The sequence below is a fragment of the Protopterus annectens genome, chromosome 6.part0 (assembly GCF_019279795.1).
Source record: "Protopterus annectens isolate FY-2018-M chromosome 6.part0, PAN1.0, whole genome shotgun sequence".
Lineage (NCBI taxonomy): Eukaryota > Metazoa > Chordata > Ceratodontiformes > Protopteridae > Protopterus > Protopterus annectens.
The window spans coordinates 1,398,860,331-1,398,879,185 of NC_056737.1; the positions used below are offsets into that span (position 1 = coordinate 1,398,860,331).

General features: G+C 44.6%; 1 protein-coding gene across 4 annotated transcripts in view; it reads left to right on the forward strand.

Moving 5' to 3' along the window:
* CCNT2 (cyclin T2) overlaps window positions 1-18,855 on the forward strand; it is a 701,155-nt gene that overhangs the window by 195,715 nt on the left and 486,585 nt on the right. For all 4 annotated transcript variants that reach the window (XM_044074938.1, XM_044074940.1, XM_044074936.1 and 1 more), the window contains exon 5: window positions 15,017-15,079. In XM_044074938.1, coding sequence (XP_043930873.1) covers window positions 15,017-15,079 — 63 coding nt within the window. The remainder of the gene's footprint in view (window positions 1-15,016; window positions 15,080-18,855) is intronic.

The window sequence follows — 18,855 nt, forward strand, 5'->3', positions numbered from 1 at the left end:
CCTTAAAATGTGGCTATGATGCACTGGAGGCTTCATTTAGATCAGCCATGACTGGCACAGTGATAAGAAGGCATGCATGGTTGAAAGAACAGGTCTTACCGGATCATGTTAAAGCAAAGCTGTTAGATGCTCCTATGGATAAGGCCAGTCTATTTGGTACACCTGCCCAGCAAGTAATGAAGAAAATGGAAGAAAAGGCAAAATCTGTACAAACAGTTAAAGATTTCTTACAGGTTCAGCCCTCAAGGTTTAGCAGGAACTGGCCTGCCAAAAATTGGTCCTTTCCAGACTCCACAAAATCCCAAAGGGGCAGGAATAGACGCTCTAGAGGCAGAAATCAATCCAGAGGAGGTGCCTACAGAGGATGACAGTGGCAAGGCAATAACCGAGGCACAGACACAACCACTGCCACTGCAACAGGACAATCACAGTGACTTGGCTCTGACACCGCCTACCAGGGAGCAAATAGCAGCACATTTAGGCGGAAAGTTAGCCTTATTTTCGAAAAATTGGCACTATATCACAAAAGACAAGTGGATTTTGCAAACCATAGACCAAGGCTACGGTTCCACTTCCACACCTTACCAGTAAAAGAGGAATGCCAAACCTACCTCCAAATCAAAAATAGAAGCTCTACAGCAGATAGCGAAATTAACAAAGATGAGAGCTGTGGAAAGAGTACCAATAACAGAACAGGGCAAAGGATTCTACTCCAGACTCTTCCTAGTACCAAGAAAAGAGAAAAGTTGGAGACCTATTCTCGACCTGTCCGTCTTAAACACATACATCATTGTCCCAAAATTCAAAATGCTGACCCTACAGCAACTTCTTCCCATGCTGGGCAAGGAGTGTTGGCTGGTAACTCTAGATCTCAAGGAGGCATACCTGCACGTCCCCATTCGACCAAATTGCAGAAGATACCTCAGATTTCTTGCAGGATCAGAGCATTATCAATTCTCAGCATTGCCCTTTGGCTTATCTACTGCGCCCAGAGTATTCACAAAATGCCTGGCATCAGTAATCGCTCACTGCAGACTACAGGGAATCCAAATTTATCCATACCTGGACGACTGCCTGTTACAAGCGGACAACAAAAGCAAGCTGACAACAGATTTACAAAGGGTCATTTACTTGCTACAAGCCCTGGGATACACAGTCAATTTACAAAAGTCAAGGCTGATACCATCCCAAACAAGAACATTCTTGGGCTGAATTGGACACAGTAAAACAAATGGCATTCCTAACTGCTGAAAAACTAATAGAACTCCCTCTTTACTTCTTGGCATTAACAAAGCAGAACAAACTAACAGCAAGAAAAGTTCTGCAGGCCTTGGGCTTCATGGCATCATGCATAATCTTGGTCCCACATGCCAGACTGCATATGAGAAAGCTACAGTGGTACCTAAAGAATTTATGGTCTCAGCACAGGCACAGCTTAGAAACAGAAATCCCACTAATCCCATGCCTAAAACAGGAGTTCCTATGGTGGGCTCAAGCATGCCAGTCAAACCCAGGCTTACCCTTCCACAACTTTCGAGCAAGCCAAACCATCACAACGGACGCCTCAGACCTAGGATGGGGGGCGCACATGCTGGACAAATGCATACAAGGATTGTGGACTCAAGACCAGCTGCACCTGCACATAAACCAAAAAGAAATGCTGGCAGTAAAACTGGCAATCCAAAAATTCAGACCATTCCTCAAAGAAGGCCATTTGATGATAAGGACAGACAACACCACTGTCATGTGGTACATCAACAAACAGGGAGGCACTCATTCATACCCCCTATGCAGAATGACTGGACCTTTGGAACCTGGCTCTCAGCTACAACATCCAGTTACAGGCAATATTTGTGCCGGGAAAAGAGAACACCCTAGCAGACATGTTAAGCAGAACCACCTCGGATGCTCACGAATGGATGCTACACCCGGACATCTTCAAGGCCATCACAAAGAAATGGGGAATGCCACAAATAGATCTATTTGCATCCCCACTCAATCACCAGCTCAAAAAATTCTGCACAAGGACATTCCACCCACTTGCATGGAAGGTGGACTCTCTATCCTTCAGCTGGAAAGGCCTGACAGCATATGCATTTCCACCTCTTCCCTTGATGCACAAGGTACTACTGAAAATCAGAGGAACATCCAAGGATAATCCTGATGGCTCCGAATTGGCCAAGACAACACTGGTACCCATTGCTGAGGAGCATGTCTCGGGAGAAAATGTGGTCAATACCCCTGATGCCTTTGATGTTAACTCAGAACAACTACAACATCATGCATCCAAACCTAAAAACCTTGCAACTGACTGCCTGGAACATCACATAGCAGCAACTAACCCAGACCTTTCCCAAAGGGTTAAAGACATTATCCTTGAAGCCCGCAGACCTTCAACAAGAAGGAACTATGCAGGAAAATGGAAAAGGTTTGTCATTTGGAGTACTGAAAGAGGAAAAGATGTGTCGAACATAGATATTGCTAACATTCTGGAGTACTTGGCAGAGCTTCTACATACAGGCCTGTCCTATTCCTCCATCAAGATACATGCATCAGCTATTTCAGCAGAATACAGCTTCGATCCACCTGTCTTTTCGCATCCTCTACTCAGGCAGTTCCTCAGAGGGATCAAGAATGTAAAACCTCCTAGGAAACCACCATTACCAGCATGGGACTTGAACTTTGTGCTAGAAAAGTTGACACTCCCTCCGTTTGAACCAGCAGCAACAGCAGATCTGCAACACCTGTCATGGAAAACTGCTTTCCTACTGGCAATTACCTCAGCAAGGAGGGTTTCGGAACTACAGGCCTTAATGGCAGTGCAACCCTTCCTAATCTTCCATCAAGATAGGGTGTCCATGAGAACTAATCCTACATTTATGCCTAAGGTGGTATCCAGAGTGTCTTTAAACCAGGCAATCCACCTACCTACCTTCTTTCCCAATCCACAGAACAGGGGGGAAAGACTGCTGCATACCTTGGATGTACATAGGCAGTTATGCTACTACCTGGACAGAACCAAAAGTAACAGAAAAACTGACCAGCTTTTAGTAGCCTATGCAACAGGAAGGGAAGGAAAAGCAATTTCCAAACAGACAATCTCCAAATGGATAGGAAATTGCATAAGATTTTGTTACTCCTACCATGGAAAACCAATTCCACAGAACATAAGACCGCACTCTACAAGAGCTACAGCCACTACCACAGCTTTCTTACGAGGAGTGGCAACCAAGGACATTATTGAGGCGGGTACTTGGACCTCCGTGCATACATTTGCCAAGCATTATAATTTACCTCTATACTCTAGATCCCGAGCAGGGTTTGCCACTGCTGTACTGCAAGGGATCCTAACTACACCATAATTTTTCTTCCTCCACCCCTAGTTTGGCTATGGTATTCTACCCATTTGTTATGACTGCAGATGCATCCATGAAGGACATAGTACAGTTTTGTACCTACCATAAATGTAGATGTCCGAACTGGATAGCATCTGCAGTCAGGATTACCCACCTCCTTCCCTCTGTGGTACTGGTAGGGTATGTACCCTCCTAATAGGTAGCTGCGGGGGAGTCTTTTATCGTGTATTTGTTTGTATATATGTACATACATGCTTATTGTTGTGTTTGCCTTCTACTTTTTTGGAAACATTGGCATTTATCCAAAATTTAGCCTTCCAAGAGGGCAACTGGCATCTGGGGCAAGAAACACTGAGGAAAATGGCGTCGGCTGATGCCTTTATACCCGAAGACCAGCAGAGATGATGTCGGGTGAAGTGCGACATCAGCCGAAGCCGGACCCAGACTTTGGAATCCGGCCGACCGAAGGGCTGCCTGACGACAGGACAACCCATTTGTTATGACTGCAGATGCTATCCAGTTCGGACATCTACATTTATGGTAGGTACAAAACTGTACTTTATGTGGTATATAAACAAGCAGGGGGGCACACACATACCCCCTTTGCAGATTAGCCATGGCACTGTGGGACATAGCTTTGACTTGCCAAATACATCTTCAAGCTCAATTCCTGCTGTGAAAACAAAATACTCTGGCAGACTATTTAAGCAGAAACCTTATGGACCCTCATGAGTGGAAACTACATCCACAAGTCTTCAGCATGATAACAAAGAAATGGGGGAACCTGGACATAGATCTGTTTGCCTCTCCTCAAAATTATCAATTGAAAAGATTCTGCACAAGGACTTGTCACAGACAAGCATGGAAAGTGGACGCCTTATCCTTCAGTTGGTTTACGCCTTTCCTCCTCTGCCCCTTCTTCCCAAGGTCCTACTAAGTCAGACAAGAGAAACCAAAGATGATACTAATTGACCCGGACTGGCCCCGCCAATACTGGTACCCAATTCTAAGGAACTTGTCTCAATACTCAGCTCTTGGACCTTACCTCAAAGACCTCAACTACTGTCCTACCAAAGCAATCAGATCCTGCACAATCGGCTCCAGACACTGAACCTGGCAGCATGGCTGATCATGTAGGCATACAAACACCACCTCTCAGTAAAGCTGTGGATGTAATTTTGAAGCCAGAAAGCCTAGTACTAGAAAATCTTATGCTGATAAATGGAAGAGATTCTGTGCTTGGAATCGAGCACAAGGAAATGATACAGCAGAACCAAATATTCCTCAGATATTACAATACTTGACTGAGATGCTTGACAAACGCCTCTTTCTCATCAATTAAAATTCCTGCCTCTGCCATTTCGTGTCATTACAATACAGAGCCACCAATCTTTTCTCATCCTTTAAAGCAGCATCTTAGAAGAGCCAAATTTTAAGGCCTCCTAGATCACCAATACCCGCATGGGACCTCAATTTTGTGTTGGAAAAGCTCACCTTCCCTCCATTTGAACCAGCTGCTACTGCTGATATAAAGTTCTTATCATGGAAAACATCTCTGCTACTAGCAATTACTTCAGCAAGAAGAGTCTCAGAGCTGCAGGCACTCATGGCTGTAGAGCCTTTTATCATTTTACCCAGACAGGGTGTCTCTGAGGACAAATCCTTCATTTATGCCCAAGGTGGTTTCCATGGCTCTTAACCAAACTATTCATCTGCCAACCTTTTATCCAAATCCGCAGAACAAGGGGGAGAGAATTCTGCATTCCTTGGACGTACACAGACCGCTAAGATTCTACTTGGGCAGGACTAAAGCTCAAAAAAAAACTGAGCAATTACTAGTGTCATATGCTGCAGGTTCAGAAGGAAAGGCTATTTCAAAGTGGGTAAGCCACTGCTTTCGTTTCTGCTACTTACACTATGGCAAACCTGTGCCCACGGGCGTTGGGTCTCATTCCACCAGAGCTGCAGCTACTTCAGCAGCCTTTCTCAGAGGAGTACCAACCAAAAACATTCTAGAGGCTGCTACTTGGGAGTTCTGTTCACACCTTTACAAAGCATTATCATTTGCCTCTCTACTCTTAAGTCCAGGGCAGGCTTTGCCACTGCAGTTCTGCAGGGCCTTATAGCCGCACCTAATGCTGTTTAGCTCCAGGCTTCCATCCATAGCTTTGGGATTCTACCCAAATGTAATGACTGCAACAGTGAAACACGAAGAACATAGTACAGTTGTGTACACTTACCATCAATGTAGATGTTCGAGTGTATTCACTGTTGCAGTCCAGGTTACCCGCCATCCCCCTTTCATTCTGGAGTTTATCTTTTCTTCTGTATCTTCTACAACCTATGTGGTGTATTTTCTTGTAGATGAAGGTAAAGTTTGTATTGATGCATGTATATATAGTTTTTATATACATTTGTTTGCTACCTTTTTGGGGGCACCCAGGATTGCCAGATTTCTGTCTGGCCAGGTAGGGACTAAAGAAAATAAGCAGAAGTAGGTCTGTGTTTATTTTTTTATTTGATTGGCCCTTATTTTTTATTTGATTGGCCCTGGCCAATCAAAAATAAACAAACACAGAGCTACTTCTGTTTAATGCGAAACATCGCAGTTCCGCATTAAACAGAAGTAGCTCTATTTTGCGATGTTTTGATTAGCCCTTTATACCGGTATACAGGCCAATCAAAAATCGCTAAACATGGAGCTACTTCTGTTTAATGCGGAACTGCGATGTTCCGAATTAAACAGAAGTAGCTCTGTTTTGCAATGTTTTGATTGGCCCGTATACCGGCGTACGGGCCAATCAAAAATCGCTAAACACGGAGCTTCGTTTAATGCGGGGGGAAAAAAGCGGAGGCTGCCTGGGATTTAAACCAGCAGGGCGGGACTCTGGATCAGGCTGCTGATCTCGGGACAGTCCTGCCCAAATAGGGACGTCTGGCAACCCTGGGGGCACCTGACATCTGGGGCAAGAAAAACTCAAGAAAATGGCATTGGCTGCTTGTTTTATACCCCTGACGACATGGAAGTGGAGTCTGCAACCGACGCAGAACCCAAGACTTTGGAATTCAGGCCGACTGAGGGCAACCTGCCAGCAGATTATCCAAATGTAGTGACTGCAGCAGTGAATACACTTAACATCTACATTTATGGTAAGTGTACACAACTGTACTTTTCAGAGCAAACCATTTCTAAATGGATAAGCCATTGCATTCATTTCTGTTAAGCACCATGGAAAACCTATCCCCGAGGGGATCAGACCTCATTCCACCAGGGCTGCATCTACCTCTACAGCCTTTCTCAGAGGCGTCCCTACCAGGGATATCCTAGAAGCTGCTACCTGGAGTTCTGTACAGACTTTCACCAAGCATTATCATTTGCCAATTTTCTCTAAATCCAGAGCTGGCTTTGCCTCTGCAGTCTTGCAGTGCCTTATAGCTGGTCCTAATTCTGTTTAAATTCCTCCACCCAACCTTGGCTTTGGGAATCTACCCAAATGTAATGACTGCAACAGTGAAACAGAAAGAACATAATACAGTTGTGTACACTTACTGTTGCAGTCCTGGTTACCCTCCCTCCAGCCCCCTGACTTATATTGTCTATACCTTTATTCTTGTTTACTCTGCTTAAAGCTTTCAGGTGTATTTCCTTTTTGTTGGAGGTGTAACCTTGTATATAATTGCTTCCCATTTTGGGGGCACTTGACATCTGGGACAAGAAAAACTGATAAAATGGCGTCGGCTGCATGCTTTATACCCCCTGACTACCTGATGTCATGGAAGATTAGCCAGCGACTGACGCAGGACCCAAGACTTAGGTAATCAGGCCAACTGAGGGCTACTTGCAAGCAGAGAACCCAAATGTAATGACTGCAATAGTGAATACACTGTGACATCTACATTTATGGCAAGAGTACACAACTGTACTTCTGATACTTCCATTATGGCATTTGATTTATATGCCCCTTTGTTTTCCTTACTGCCCTGTATTTTTGTGGTAAGACTCTGTTATAAACTTAGCTGCACAGAATTTCTGTTAAGTCTCCATTACCTTGTTTTATCAGACTTATAAAATTTTAGGTCTGTCAGAGTTGGGTGAAAGACCAATGTAGTGTGGGTGCAGGTCGTCGGAAAGGTTAATCTAAGGTCAGTAGGAACAAGTCCAACTGATAACATTACTTTTCTCCAATACTTAAGCTGTAAGAACTCCTCCACAGATGTCCTTCATGGATGCATCTGCAGTCATAACAACTGGGTTGTCCTGTCGTCAGGCAGCCCTTCAGTCGGCCGGATTCCAAAGTCCGGGTCCGGCTTCGGCTGATGTCGCACTTCACCCGACGTCATCTCTGTTGGTCTTCGGGTATATAAGCATCAGCCAACGCCATTTTCTTCAGTCTTTCTTGCCGCGTGGCGCCCGAAGCAGAAGCTGTTCGCAAGTGCCGGTCGGTCGGATCCAGAGATTACTTCTACCGAATACTACTTCGAAGACTTCTAAAGCTAAGTACCCCGTTGGGGACTCTTTCTTGCCTCAGCCGATGTCAGAAAAAGTTAATAATTGTTTAACCTGTGGGAAACAAATACCTCATAAAGATTTCCACTCTTACTGCCTGCCCTGTTTAGGCCCAGTCCACGACGTAGCAGCTTGTTCGTCCTGTGCTTCTTTCAACCGACGAACGCAGACGCCGGTCAGAGTTTGCAGAACAGTTTTCGGTTCTGACTTTGCGTACATTATGCCGCCGGACCCTCCGACTAATTCTGCCAAAACGCAAAGAAAAGACCGACACTCGCGGTCCGCGGTTTCGCCGAAACCATGGTTAAGCAAACATGAGTGTCTCGGTTTCGGCGAAACCGAGAAAACTGATCAAACTACACCTGAAACTATCACTACAACTGAGGTCCCTGCTAACACTCTTGAATCGGCCTCAGAAATTTTACCCACTACGGTGCTTACCACTGACTTATCAGACACCATTCCCTTGGATGTCTCTACCCCAGCACGTGGTGCTGCTAGGCCTCCAGCAGCCATGTCCATTAAGGCCTTCGCCAGGGCTAAAGCAGCCAAGACTACTAAAACAGTGCCTGTTAAACCCCTTCCACCAGGCCCTCTGCCAGTTCTCAAATGCTTACCTTGGCAGAAGATTTAATTTCATTAATTAGAGGATCTCAATCTCACCCAGACAGGGCCTCTCAGCCCCCAGAAAGAGACCTAGGGCAGAGCCCCCTGAGCCAGTGTCCTCTGATGATTCTGCTGATGAATCAGACATAACTGAACAGCCAGAGGCTCCTTTCTCCAATTTTGAGGATTCTGATGCTGAAGAATCCATTCCAGCTGCTTCCCCTCCAGAAGAATTCTCCTTTGGGGAAACCTTGCATGCCATGCGAGAACAGTTCCAATGGCAGCAACAGGATTTTTCAGACTCCAGGAAAAGACTTAGGACTTTTTTGCACCTACCACAGCACAGGCCCTTAGCTATCCCTCCTGTTCTCTCTGTGGTGGATGATGCTTTCAATGATGCCTGCTCCGCTCCAGATTCTTTACCCCCAGCCCCTGCCAAACCAGATAGATTCTACAGGGTGCCAGATACTCATCACCACCTCTACAAGGCCCCACTTGCAGACCCCGAAACTATATCCCAGGGTCCCAAGGCAGTAGCCGCGACCATAGCTAAAAACCCTGTTCCTTCTGAAAGGGAAGCAAGGTCATTAGACAGATGGGGTAAAAAGGTTTACACTTCAGCCACTCTTTCAGCTAGAGCTTTAAATTGTCAGTTTCACATGATACAATACCAAGAGTTTATGCTTGATCAGTTAACTAAAAAGCTAACCACTGATGAATCTCTTGATAAGAATTATGTATTACAAATGGTAAATAACATACAGCAGGTTAGTAACCATTCTTTAAAATGTGGCTATGATGCACTGGAGGCTTCATTTAGATCAGCCATGACTGGCACAGTAATTAGAAGGCATGCATGGCTAAAGGAGCAAGCTTTACCGGATCATGTTAAATCTAAATTGCTTGATGCTCCTATGGATAAATCAAGTTTGTTTGGTACACCTGCCCAGCAGGTTATGAAGAAAATGGAAGAAAAGGCAAAATCAGTCCAGACAGTTAAAGAATTCTTGCAGGTTCAACCCCCAAGGTTTAGCAGGAACTGGCCTGCCAAAAATTGGTCCTTTCCTGACTCCACAAGACCTCAAAGGGGCAGGAATAGACGTTCCAGAGGCAGAAACCAATCCAGAGGAGGTGCCTACAGAGGACGACAGTGGCAAGGTAACAACAGAGGCACAGAATCAACACCTGCCTCTACATCAACACAGCCACAGTGACTTAAACCTAAATCCGCCAACCAGGGAACAAATAGCAGCTCCTCTAGGCGGAAAGCTCACATTATTTTCAAAAAACTGGCACCACATAACAAAGGACAAGTGGATTTTACGAACCATAGATCAAGGTTACCGGTTCCACTTCCACACTTTACCAGTCAAAAGAGGAATGCCAAACCTACCTCCAAATCAAAAAACAGAGGCTCTACAACAGATAATGGAATTAGCAAACATGAGAGCTGTGGAAAAAGTGCCAACAGCAGAGCAAGGAAACGGGTTCTACTCCAGACTATTCCTAGTTCCAAGAAAGGAAAAAAGTTGGAGACCAATTCTAGACCTGTCTACCCTAAATACTTACATCATTGTCCCAAAATTCAAAATGCTGACCCTACAGCAACTTCTTCCCATGCTGGGCAAGGAGTGTTGGCTGGTAACTCTAGATCTCAAGGAGGCATACCTGCACGTCCCCATTCGACCTATCTGCAGAAGATACCTCAGATTTCTTGCAGGATCAGAGCACTATCAATTCTCAGCATTGCCCTTTGGCTTATCTACTGCCCAGAGTATTCACAAAATGCCTGGCATCAGTAATCGCCCATTGCAGACTACAGGGAATTCAAATTTATCCACACCTGGACGACTGTCTGATACAAGGGGACAACAAAAGCAAGCTGACAACAGATTTACAAAGGGTCATTTACTTGCTTCAAGCACTGGGATACACAGTCAATTTACAAAAGTCAAGGCTGATACCATCCCAGACAAGGACTTTCCTGGGAGCGGAATTGGACACAGTAAGACAAATGGCATTCCTAACTACAGAAAAACAAAAAGAACTCCCTCTTTACTTCTTGGCACTAACAAATCTGAACAAGTTAACAGCAAGAAAGGTACTGCAGGCCTTGGGTTTCATGGCATCATGCATAATCTTGGTTACATTTGCCAGACTACATATGAGAAAGCTTCAGTGGTACCTAAAGAATTTCTGGTCCCAACACAGACACAGCCTAGAAACGGAAATCCCACTAATACCATGCTTAAAACAGGAGTTCCTATGGTGGGCTCACGCATGCCAGTCAAACCCAGGCCTGCCCTTCCGCAAAGGTCAAGCAAGCCAGACCATCACAACAGATGATGCTTCAGACCTGGGATGGGGGGCCCATATGCTGGACAAATGCGTGCAAGGATTGTGGACACAGGACCAACTTCACCTGCACATCAACCTAAAAGAAATGCTGGCAGTAAAACTGGCAATCCAAAAGTTCAGACCATTTCTCAAGGAAGGCCAGTTGATGATAAGGACAGACAACACCACAGTCATGTGGTACATCAACAAACAGGGAGGCACTCATTCCTACCCCTATGCAGAATGACTTTGGAGCTGTGGACCCTGGCACTCAGCTACAACATCCAGTTACAGGCAATATTTGTACCAGGAAAAGAAAACTCTCTAGCAGATATGTTAAGCAGGACTACATCGGATGTCCACGAATGGCAGCTGCACCCGGACATCTTCAAGACCATCTCGAAGAAATGGGGAATGCCTCAGATAGATCTATTCGCATCACCTCTCAATCACCAGCTCAAAAAATTCTGCACAAGGACATTCCACCCACTAGCATGGAAAGTGGACTCGCTCTCCTTCAGCTGGAAAGGACTAACAGCATATGCATTCCCACCTCTTCCCTTGATACACAAAGTATTACTAAAAATCAAGGAGGAACGCCCAAGGATAATCCTGATAGCTCCAAACTGGCCAAGACAACATTGGTACCCACTGCTGAGGAGCATGTCTCGAACAATATGTGGCCAATACCCTGATGCCTTTGATGCTAACTCAGAACAACTACAGCACCATGCATCCAAACCTAAAACGCGTTGCAACTGACTGCATGGAACATCACATAGCAGCTGCTAATCCACAGCTTTCACAAAGAGTTAAAGATATTATTCTTGAAGCACGCAGACCTTCAACAAGAAGAAACTATGCTGGGAAATGGAAAAGGTTTGTCATTTGGAGCTCAGAAAGAGGTAAAGATGTATCAAACATAGATATGCCCAACATTCTGGAGTATCTGGCGAACTACTTCATTCAGGCCTGTCCTATTCCTCCCTCGAGATCCATGCATCACCTACTTCAGCAGAATACAGCTTTGATCCACCTGTTTCTTCACACCCTTTGCTCAGGCAGTTCCTCAGAGGAATCAAGAATGTAAAACCTCCAAGGAAACCACCATTACCAGCCTGGGACTTGAACTTTGTGCTAGAAAATTGACTCTATCACCTTTTGAACCAGCAGCAACAGCAGACCTGCAACACCTGTCATGGAAAACTGCTTTCCTACTGGCAATTACTTCAGCAAGGAGGGTTTCAGAATTACAGGCCTTAATGGCAGTGCAACCCTTTCTAATCTTCCACCAAGATAGTGTCCATGAGGACTAACCCTACATTTATGCCTAAGGTGGTATCCAGAGTGTCCTTAAACCAGGCAATCCACCTACCTACCTTCTTTCCCAACCCACAAAACAGAGGGGAAAGAATACTGCATACCTTGGATGTACATAGACAGCTACACTACTACTTGGACAGAACAAAAAATAGCAGAAAGACTGACCAACTTTTCGTAGCCTATGCAACAGGAAGGGAAGGAAAAGCTATTTCCAAGCAGACAATCTCCAAATGGATAGGAAATTGCATACGATTCTGTTACTCCTTCCATGGAAAGCAAACTCCACAGAACATAAGACCTCATTCTACAAGGGCAACAGCCACTACCACAGCCTTCTTACGAGGAGTGGCTACCAAAGACATTATTGAGGCGGCTACTTGGACCTCCGTGCATACATTTGCCAAGCATTATAATTTATCTCTATATTCCAGATCCCGAGCAGGGTTTGCCACTGCTGTTCTGCAAGGGATCCTAAACACACCATAATCTACCTTTGTCCTCCTCCCCTAGTTGGCTATGGTATTCTACCCAGTTGTTATGACTGCAGATGCATCCATGAAGGACATAGTACAGTTTTGTACCTACCATAAATGTAGATGTCCGAATTGGATAGCATCTGCAGTCAGGATTACCCTCCCTCCTTCCCTCTGTGGTACTCCTAGGGTGTTTACCCTTCTAATAGCTAGCTAGTGGGGACTACTTTCATGGTGTATTTGTTTGTATTTATGTACATACATGCTTATTTTTGTGTTTACCTCTATCTTTTGGAAACATTGGCATCTATCCAAAATTTTTAGCCTTCTAGAGGGCTTCTGGCATCTGGGGCAAGAAACACTGAAGAAAATGGCGTCGGCTGATGCTTATATACCCGAAGACCAACAGAGATGACGGGTGAAGTGCGACATCAGCCGAAGCCGGACCCGGACTTTGGAATCCGGCCGACTGAAGGGCTGCCTGACGACAGGACAACCCAGTTGTTATGACTGCAGATGCTATCCAATTCGGACATCTACATTTATGGTAGGTACAAAACTGTACTTTATAGTTACAGAAGATGACATTAAAAAGCAGTGGCCCACAAGCAGCATAGTGGTTCATAGGTAGGTACTTGGCTGTATGCCCTAGGGCATTTATAAGCCTAGCCAGAATGTTTGCTTTCGCCACCCTTTTAGACTAGATTCCTGGGCCTCTGTCCAGCAAGGCCCTAGAAGTGATCCCAGGAGTAAATTTACGATTTCCCATTCACTCATCAATATTTCTCTTGAGTGTCAGCGAGGGGCTCTGCCTAACATGGACCGGGATTCTATTCCAGAGCGAGGGAAGCCTCTGGGATATGAATCTGTTCCTCCAGCATGTCCTATTTATTGTTGTGCTGAGGTTTAAATCCATGGAGCGTGTAGCTCTAATGGAGTTTGCTTTCTTGAGGTGGAGCATGTCCATCCATTCCGGGTTAGACATGGCTGTGTGTCAGGCAGGGATGGCTTCGGAGTAGGCGGTAAGCAACTGAGTAGAGCTAGAGTTTCTTTAGTAGAGTAGCATAGGGCATCTGTTTGAGACCCACGATCCTTTTGTTGAGGAACGTTTGAGGTCTTTCCAGCTGTTGCAGGTGTCAGGTAAGATACATCCCAAATGGGGCGTTGTACTCAATTAAGGGCCTGATGAGCGATAAGTAGAGGGGCACAATGACCTCTCTTGATCTAGATGTGAATCCTTTTGTGATTAGGTGAGCTATATAGAAGGTTTTCTAACCACTTTGGCAATGTGATTGTCAAAGGAGAGGTTACTATCTACTTGTTGTCCCCAAATCCCTAATTACTTCCATACTTAGTGGATTACCTCCTATGTGGTAGTTTGTGGGCACTTTGTTTTTCCCAAAAGGGATGACTGTGCACTTTTTGGCACTTAGCTTAAGGCCATGGTTTTAACACCAGGTATCAGTCTCTGTAAGACCCTTCTGGAGGATGCTTGTGTCGGCCAGAGAGTCTATTACAGCTCCCAGCTTGCAGTCATCTGCGAGCTGCAAACTTGGTCAGCCACAGTCCTCCCATGCTTGCCTGTACCTCAGAAGTGTATACCAAACAAGAGGGATCCCAGGACTGAGCACTGTGGAGCGTCACTTGTAACCGGTTTAGAGTTAGACATGGCACCCGCAACTCTGACCGTGAGAGTTCTATCCCTGAGCCGGTTTGCAACCCATCTTGTGACATATGGGTTGATATTTAAGCTGGTAAGCTTATTTATGTTGCCAGAGTGGGGTATTATGTCGAAGGCCTTTGCGGGGTCCAGGTAGGCTGTGTGGACTATCTTTCCCTCATCTATGGCTTTGGTAGCTATTTCAAAAAAGTCAACTAGGTTTAGGAGGCAAGATTTGCCTTTAACAAAGCTGAATTGGGTAGGCTCCAGTGTCTGGAGGTTCCCAATGTCTGTTTGAGATCCATGATGATGCGCTCCATAACCTTGCAGACCAGGCTAGTCAGGCTAATGGTAAGAGGCAGACTTTTGCTGAAAGACTGTTAAATATGGCATCCCTCGTATTTTGGGAGCAGAACTTACTGACCATTTTTTGCTTCTAGGAAATTGTGTTTATAGAGCATAACAGCCCAAAAGCTTGACTTTTGTATATCTGGTCCTTTGACAATGTGTCTTTTTTATTTTGTCATCACAGTAGGCAACACAACAGGAACAATTGAGATTGAAATGTTTCAAGCTGTGAAAAAGAAATGCTTAGTGGGAAATGTTAGGCTAATAATTACAGAAGCACAGGGAAACTTATTTTCATATTCATTTCAAATGACTGTACATTTAGAGGTTTGGTAAAAAAAAAAATTGTTTAGATTTAAATTGTTATAAATAATCCTGTGTGCTGAAATTTCCTTTTCTCTTCAAGGATTTGATATCACCATCGATCATCCTCACACTGATGTTGTAAAGTGTACGCAGTTAGTGAGAGGTGGGTGTATTTTAAAACTAAATTGTCTTGTACTCAAACACTTAAATATATAGACAACTGCTTACTTACATGTATGTAGGCCACCAAAATGTGTACTTTAGTTGATATTGTAGCTGAAAATATGTTGAGTACACACAGCAGCAAGGTAATTCTCATTTCATAATTTTTCATTATAGTAGCATTTTTTTTTTTTTAACAGTGTGAGAGCTTTAAAAATTGATTTCATTAATATTAAGCACTAAAGAACTGTTTGGCTTAGCGGTTTTCTTTTGATATTTAAGAATATCACATCTTTTGTACTAAAGTATGTACTGGGAGAAACCTTTCAAACACTGTCCCCCACCTCCAACATCTGTGTGCTTAGTCTTTTTGTTGAAATAATAGAATGTTACAAAAGATGTCATCATTTAGTTCAGATTTGTAGCCAAATATTTTTACAGGCATGTTTTTCATATTTATTTGGTATCCTTCATGATAAAGTTGGCAATTTTGGAACCAGTGCTGTTGCCTCAGTATATAGCTCTGACTGAACAGTCTCTTCTTTCTGTACTCAAATTTGAAATCTCTTAAGCCTACAACATGGACAGTTTTTAGTACTCCTCTTTAGGCACGTTTCAAAAGACTTATGAAAAGTCATGTAGGGAGGCTAGAATATTAGGTGCAAAGAAAATGTACCCAATTCTCCCTGTTGTTCCTTAAGAGAGCAAAAATGCAGCATTTGCTCCTTGCTTTTGTATACCATTCACAGCTGTATAAAACAGGATATATTGTGCCTTTAGAATATACTATTATCTGCTCTTATTGCCCTGCCCTTGGCTTCTGCCCAGGTATATTCCTCCAGTTGCCAGTCAGATGGTCTTAATGGTGTGCTGTATTTGAATCCACATGTAAGAGATTGCTGTAGCATGGGACTTGAATTACACATTAAAATTAATTATGCCACCTTTTGAGCTAGCTGCTTCTGCACTCGTTTTGGAACACAATTTCATTGGTGGCTGATGTCCTTCAAGGATGCATCTGCAGTCCTAACAAATGGGTTGTCCTGTCGTCAGGCAGCCCTTTGGTCGGCCGGATTCCAAAGTCTGGGTCTGGCCTCGGCTGGTGTCGCACTTCACCCGACGTCATCTCTGCTGGTCTTCGGGTATAAAGGCATCAGCCGACGCCATTTTCCTCAGTCTTTCTTGCCGTGTGGCGCCCGAAGCAGAAGCTGTTCGCAAGTGCCGGTCGGTCAGATCCAGAGATTACTACTACCGAATACTACTTCGAAGATTTCTAAAAAGCTAAGTACCCCGTTGGGGACTCTTTCTTGCCTCAGCCGATGTCAGAAAAAGTGAATAACTGTTTAACTTGTGGGAAACAAATACCTCATAAAGATTTCCACTCTTACTGCTTACCTTGTTTAGGCCCAGACCACGACGTAGCAGCCTGTTTAGCCTGTGCTTCTTTCAACCGACGAACGCTTAGGCGTCTGTTGGAGTTTGCTGAACAGTTTTTCGGCTCAGATTTTGCGTACATTATGCCGTCTGATCCTCCGACTTCTCAAATTAAGAAACGCAAAGAAAAAGATCGACACTCGCGGTCCGCGGTTTCGGCCGAAACCACGGTTAAGCAAACCGCGAGTGTCTCTGTTTCGGCCGAAACTGAGCAAACGGGTCAATCTTCAGCCGAATCCATGACTACTACCGAGGCTCCTGCTACCCTAGTTGAATCGGCCTCTGAAGTTTTGCCTATTAATGTGGTTCCTCTAGAATTATCGGACACCATCCCTTTGGATGTCTCTACCCCAGCACGTGGTGCTGTTAGGCCTCCTGCAACCATGTCTATAAAGGCCTTTGCCAGGGCTAAAGCAGCCAAATCTGCTAAATCTGTGCCTGTTAAGCCCCCCTCACACAGGCCCAGTTCCAGTTCTCAAATGCTTACTCTGGCAGCGGATCTCATCTCTTTAATAAGGGGATCCCAATCTCACCCAGACAGGGCCTCTCAGCCTCCAGAAAAGAGACCTAGAGCAGAGCCCCCTGAGCCAGTGTCCTCAGATGATTCTTCTGATGATTCAGACAATACAGACCATCCAGAGGCTCCTTTTTCTACTTATGAAGATTCCGATGCTGAAGAATCTATTCCTTCTGCCTCTCCACCAGAGGAATTTTCCTTTGGGGAAACCTTACATGCCATGAGAGAGCAATTCCAATGGCAGGGACAAGATTTCTCTGATTCAAGAAAAAGGCTTAAGACCTTTCTACATTTACCGCAACATAGGCCCTTAGCTATACCTCCAGTTCTTCCTGTTGTGGATGATGCATTTTAATGATGTTTGCACTGCTCCTGATACTTTACCTCCAGCCCCTGCCAAGCCCGATAGGTTTTACAGGGTACCGGACACCCATCACCACCTATACAAGGCTCCCTTGCAGATCCTGAGACTATCTCCCAGGGGCCTAAGGCAGTAGCCGACCTCAGCAAAAATCCCTCTCCCTTCTGAAAGGGAATCCAGGTCCTTAGAGAGATGGGGTAAAAAAGTTTACACCTCTGCTACTCTCTCAGCTAGAGCTTTGAACTGTCAGTTTCATATGATCCAATACCAAGAGTTTATGCTTGATCAGTTAACTAAGAAACTGTCCTCTGATGATTCCTTAGATAAGAAATATGTTTTAGAAATGGTGAATAACATTCAGCAGGTTAGTAACCATTCTTTAAAATGTGGCTATGATGCACTGGAGGCTTCATTTAGATCAGCCATGACTGGCACAGTTATAAGAAGGCATGCATGGTTGAAAGAACAGGTCTTGCCGGATCATGTTAAAGCAAAGCTATTAGATGCTCCTATGGATAAGGTCAGTCTATTTGGTTCTCCTGCCCAGCAAGTAATGAAGAAAATGGAAGAGAAGGCAAAATCTGTACAAACAGTTAAAGATTTCTTACAGGTTCAGCCCCAAGGTTTAGCAGGAACTGGCCTTCCAAAAATTGGTCCTTTCCAGACTCCTCTAAATCTCAGAGAGGCAGGAATAGACGTTCCAGAGGCAGAAATCAATCCAGAGGAGGTGCCTACAGAGGACGCCAGTGGCAAGGCAATAACCAACGAGGCACAGACACAACCACTGCCACTGCAACAGGACAATCACAGTGACTTGGCTCTGACACCGCCTACCAGGGAACAAATAGCAGCACCCTTAGGCGGAAAGTTAGCCTTATTTTCCAAAAATTGGCACTATATCACAAGAGACAAGTGGATTTTGCAAACTATAGACCAAGGCTACAGGTTTCATTTCCACACCTTACCAGTAAAAAGAGGAATGCCAAACCTACCTCCAAATCAACAAACAGAAGCTCTAAAACAGATAGCTCAATTAACAAAGATGAGAGCTGTGGAAAGGGTACCACCTACAGAACAGGGCAAAGGATTCTACTCCAGACTCTTCCTAGTACCAAGAAAAGAGAAAAGTTGGAGACCTATTCTCGACCTGTCCGCTTTAAACACATTCATCATTGTTCCAAAATTCAAAATGCTGACCCTACAGCAACTTCTTCTCATGCTGGGCAAGGAGTGTTGGCTGGTAACTCTAGATCTCAAGGAGGCATACCTGCACGTCCCCATACGACCAAATTGCAGAAGATACCTCAGATTTCTTGCAGGATCAGAGCATTATCAATTCTCAGCATTGCCCTTTGGCTTATCTACTGCGCCCAGAGTATTCACAAAATGCCTGGCATCAGTAATCGCTCATTGCAGGCTACAGGGAATCCAAATTTATCCATACCTGGACGACTGCCTGTTACAA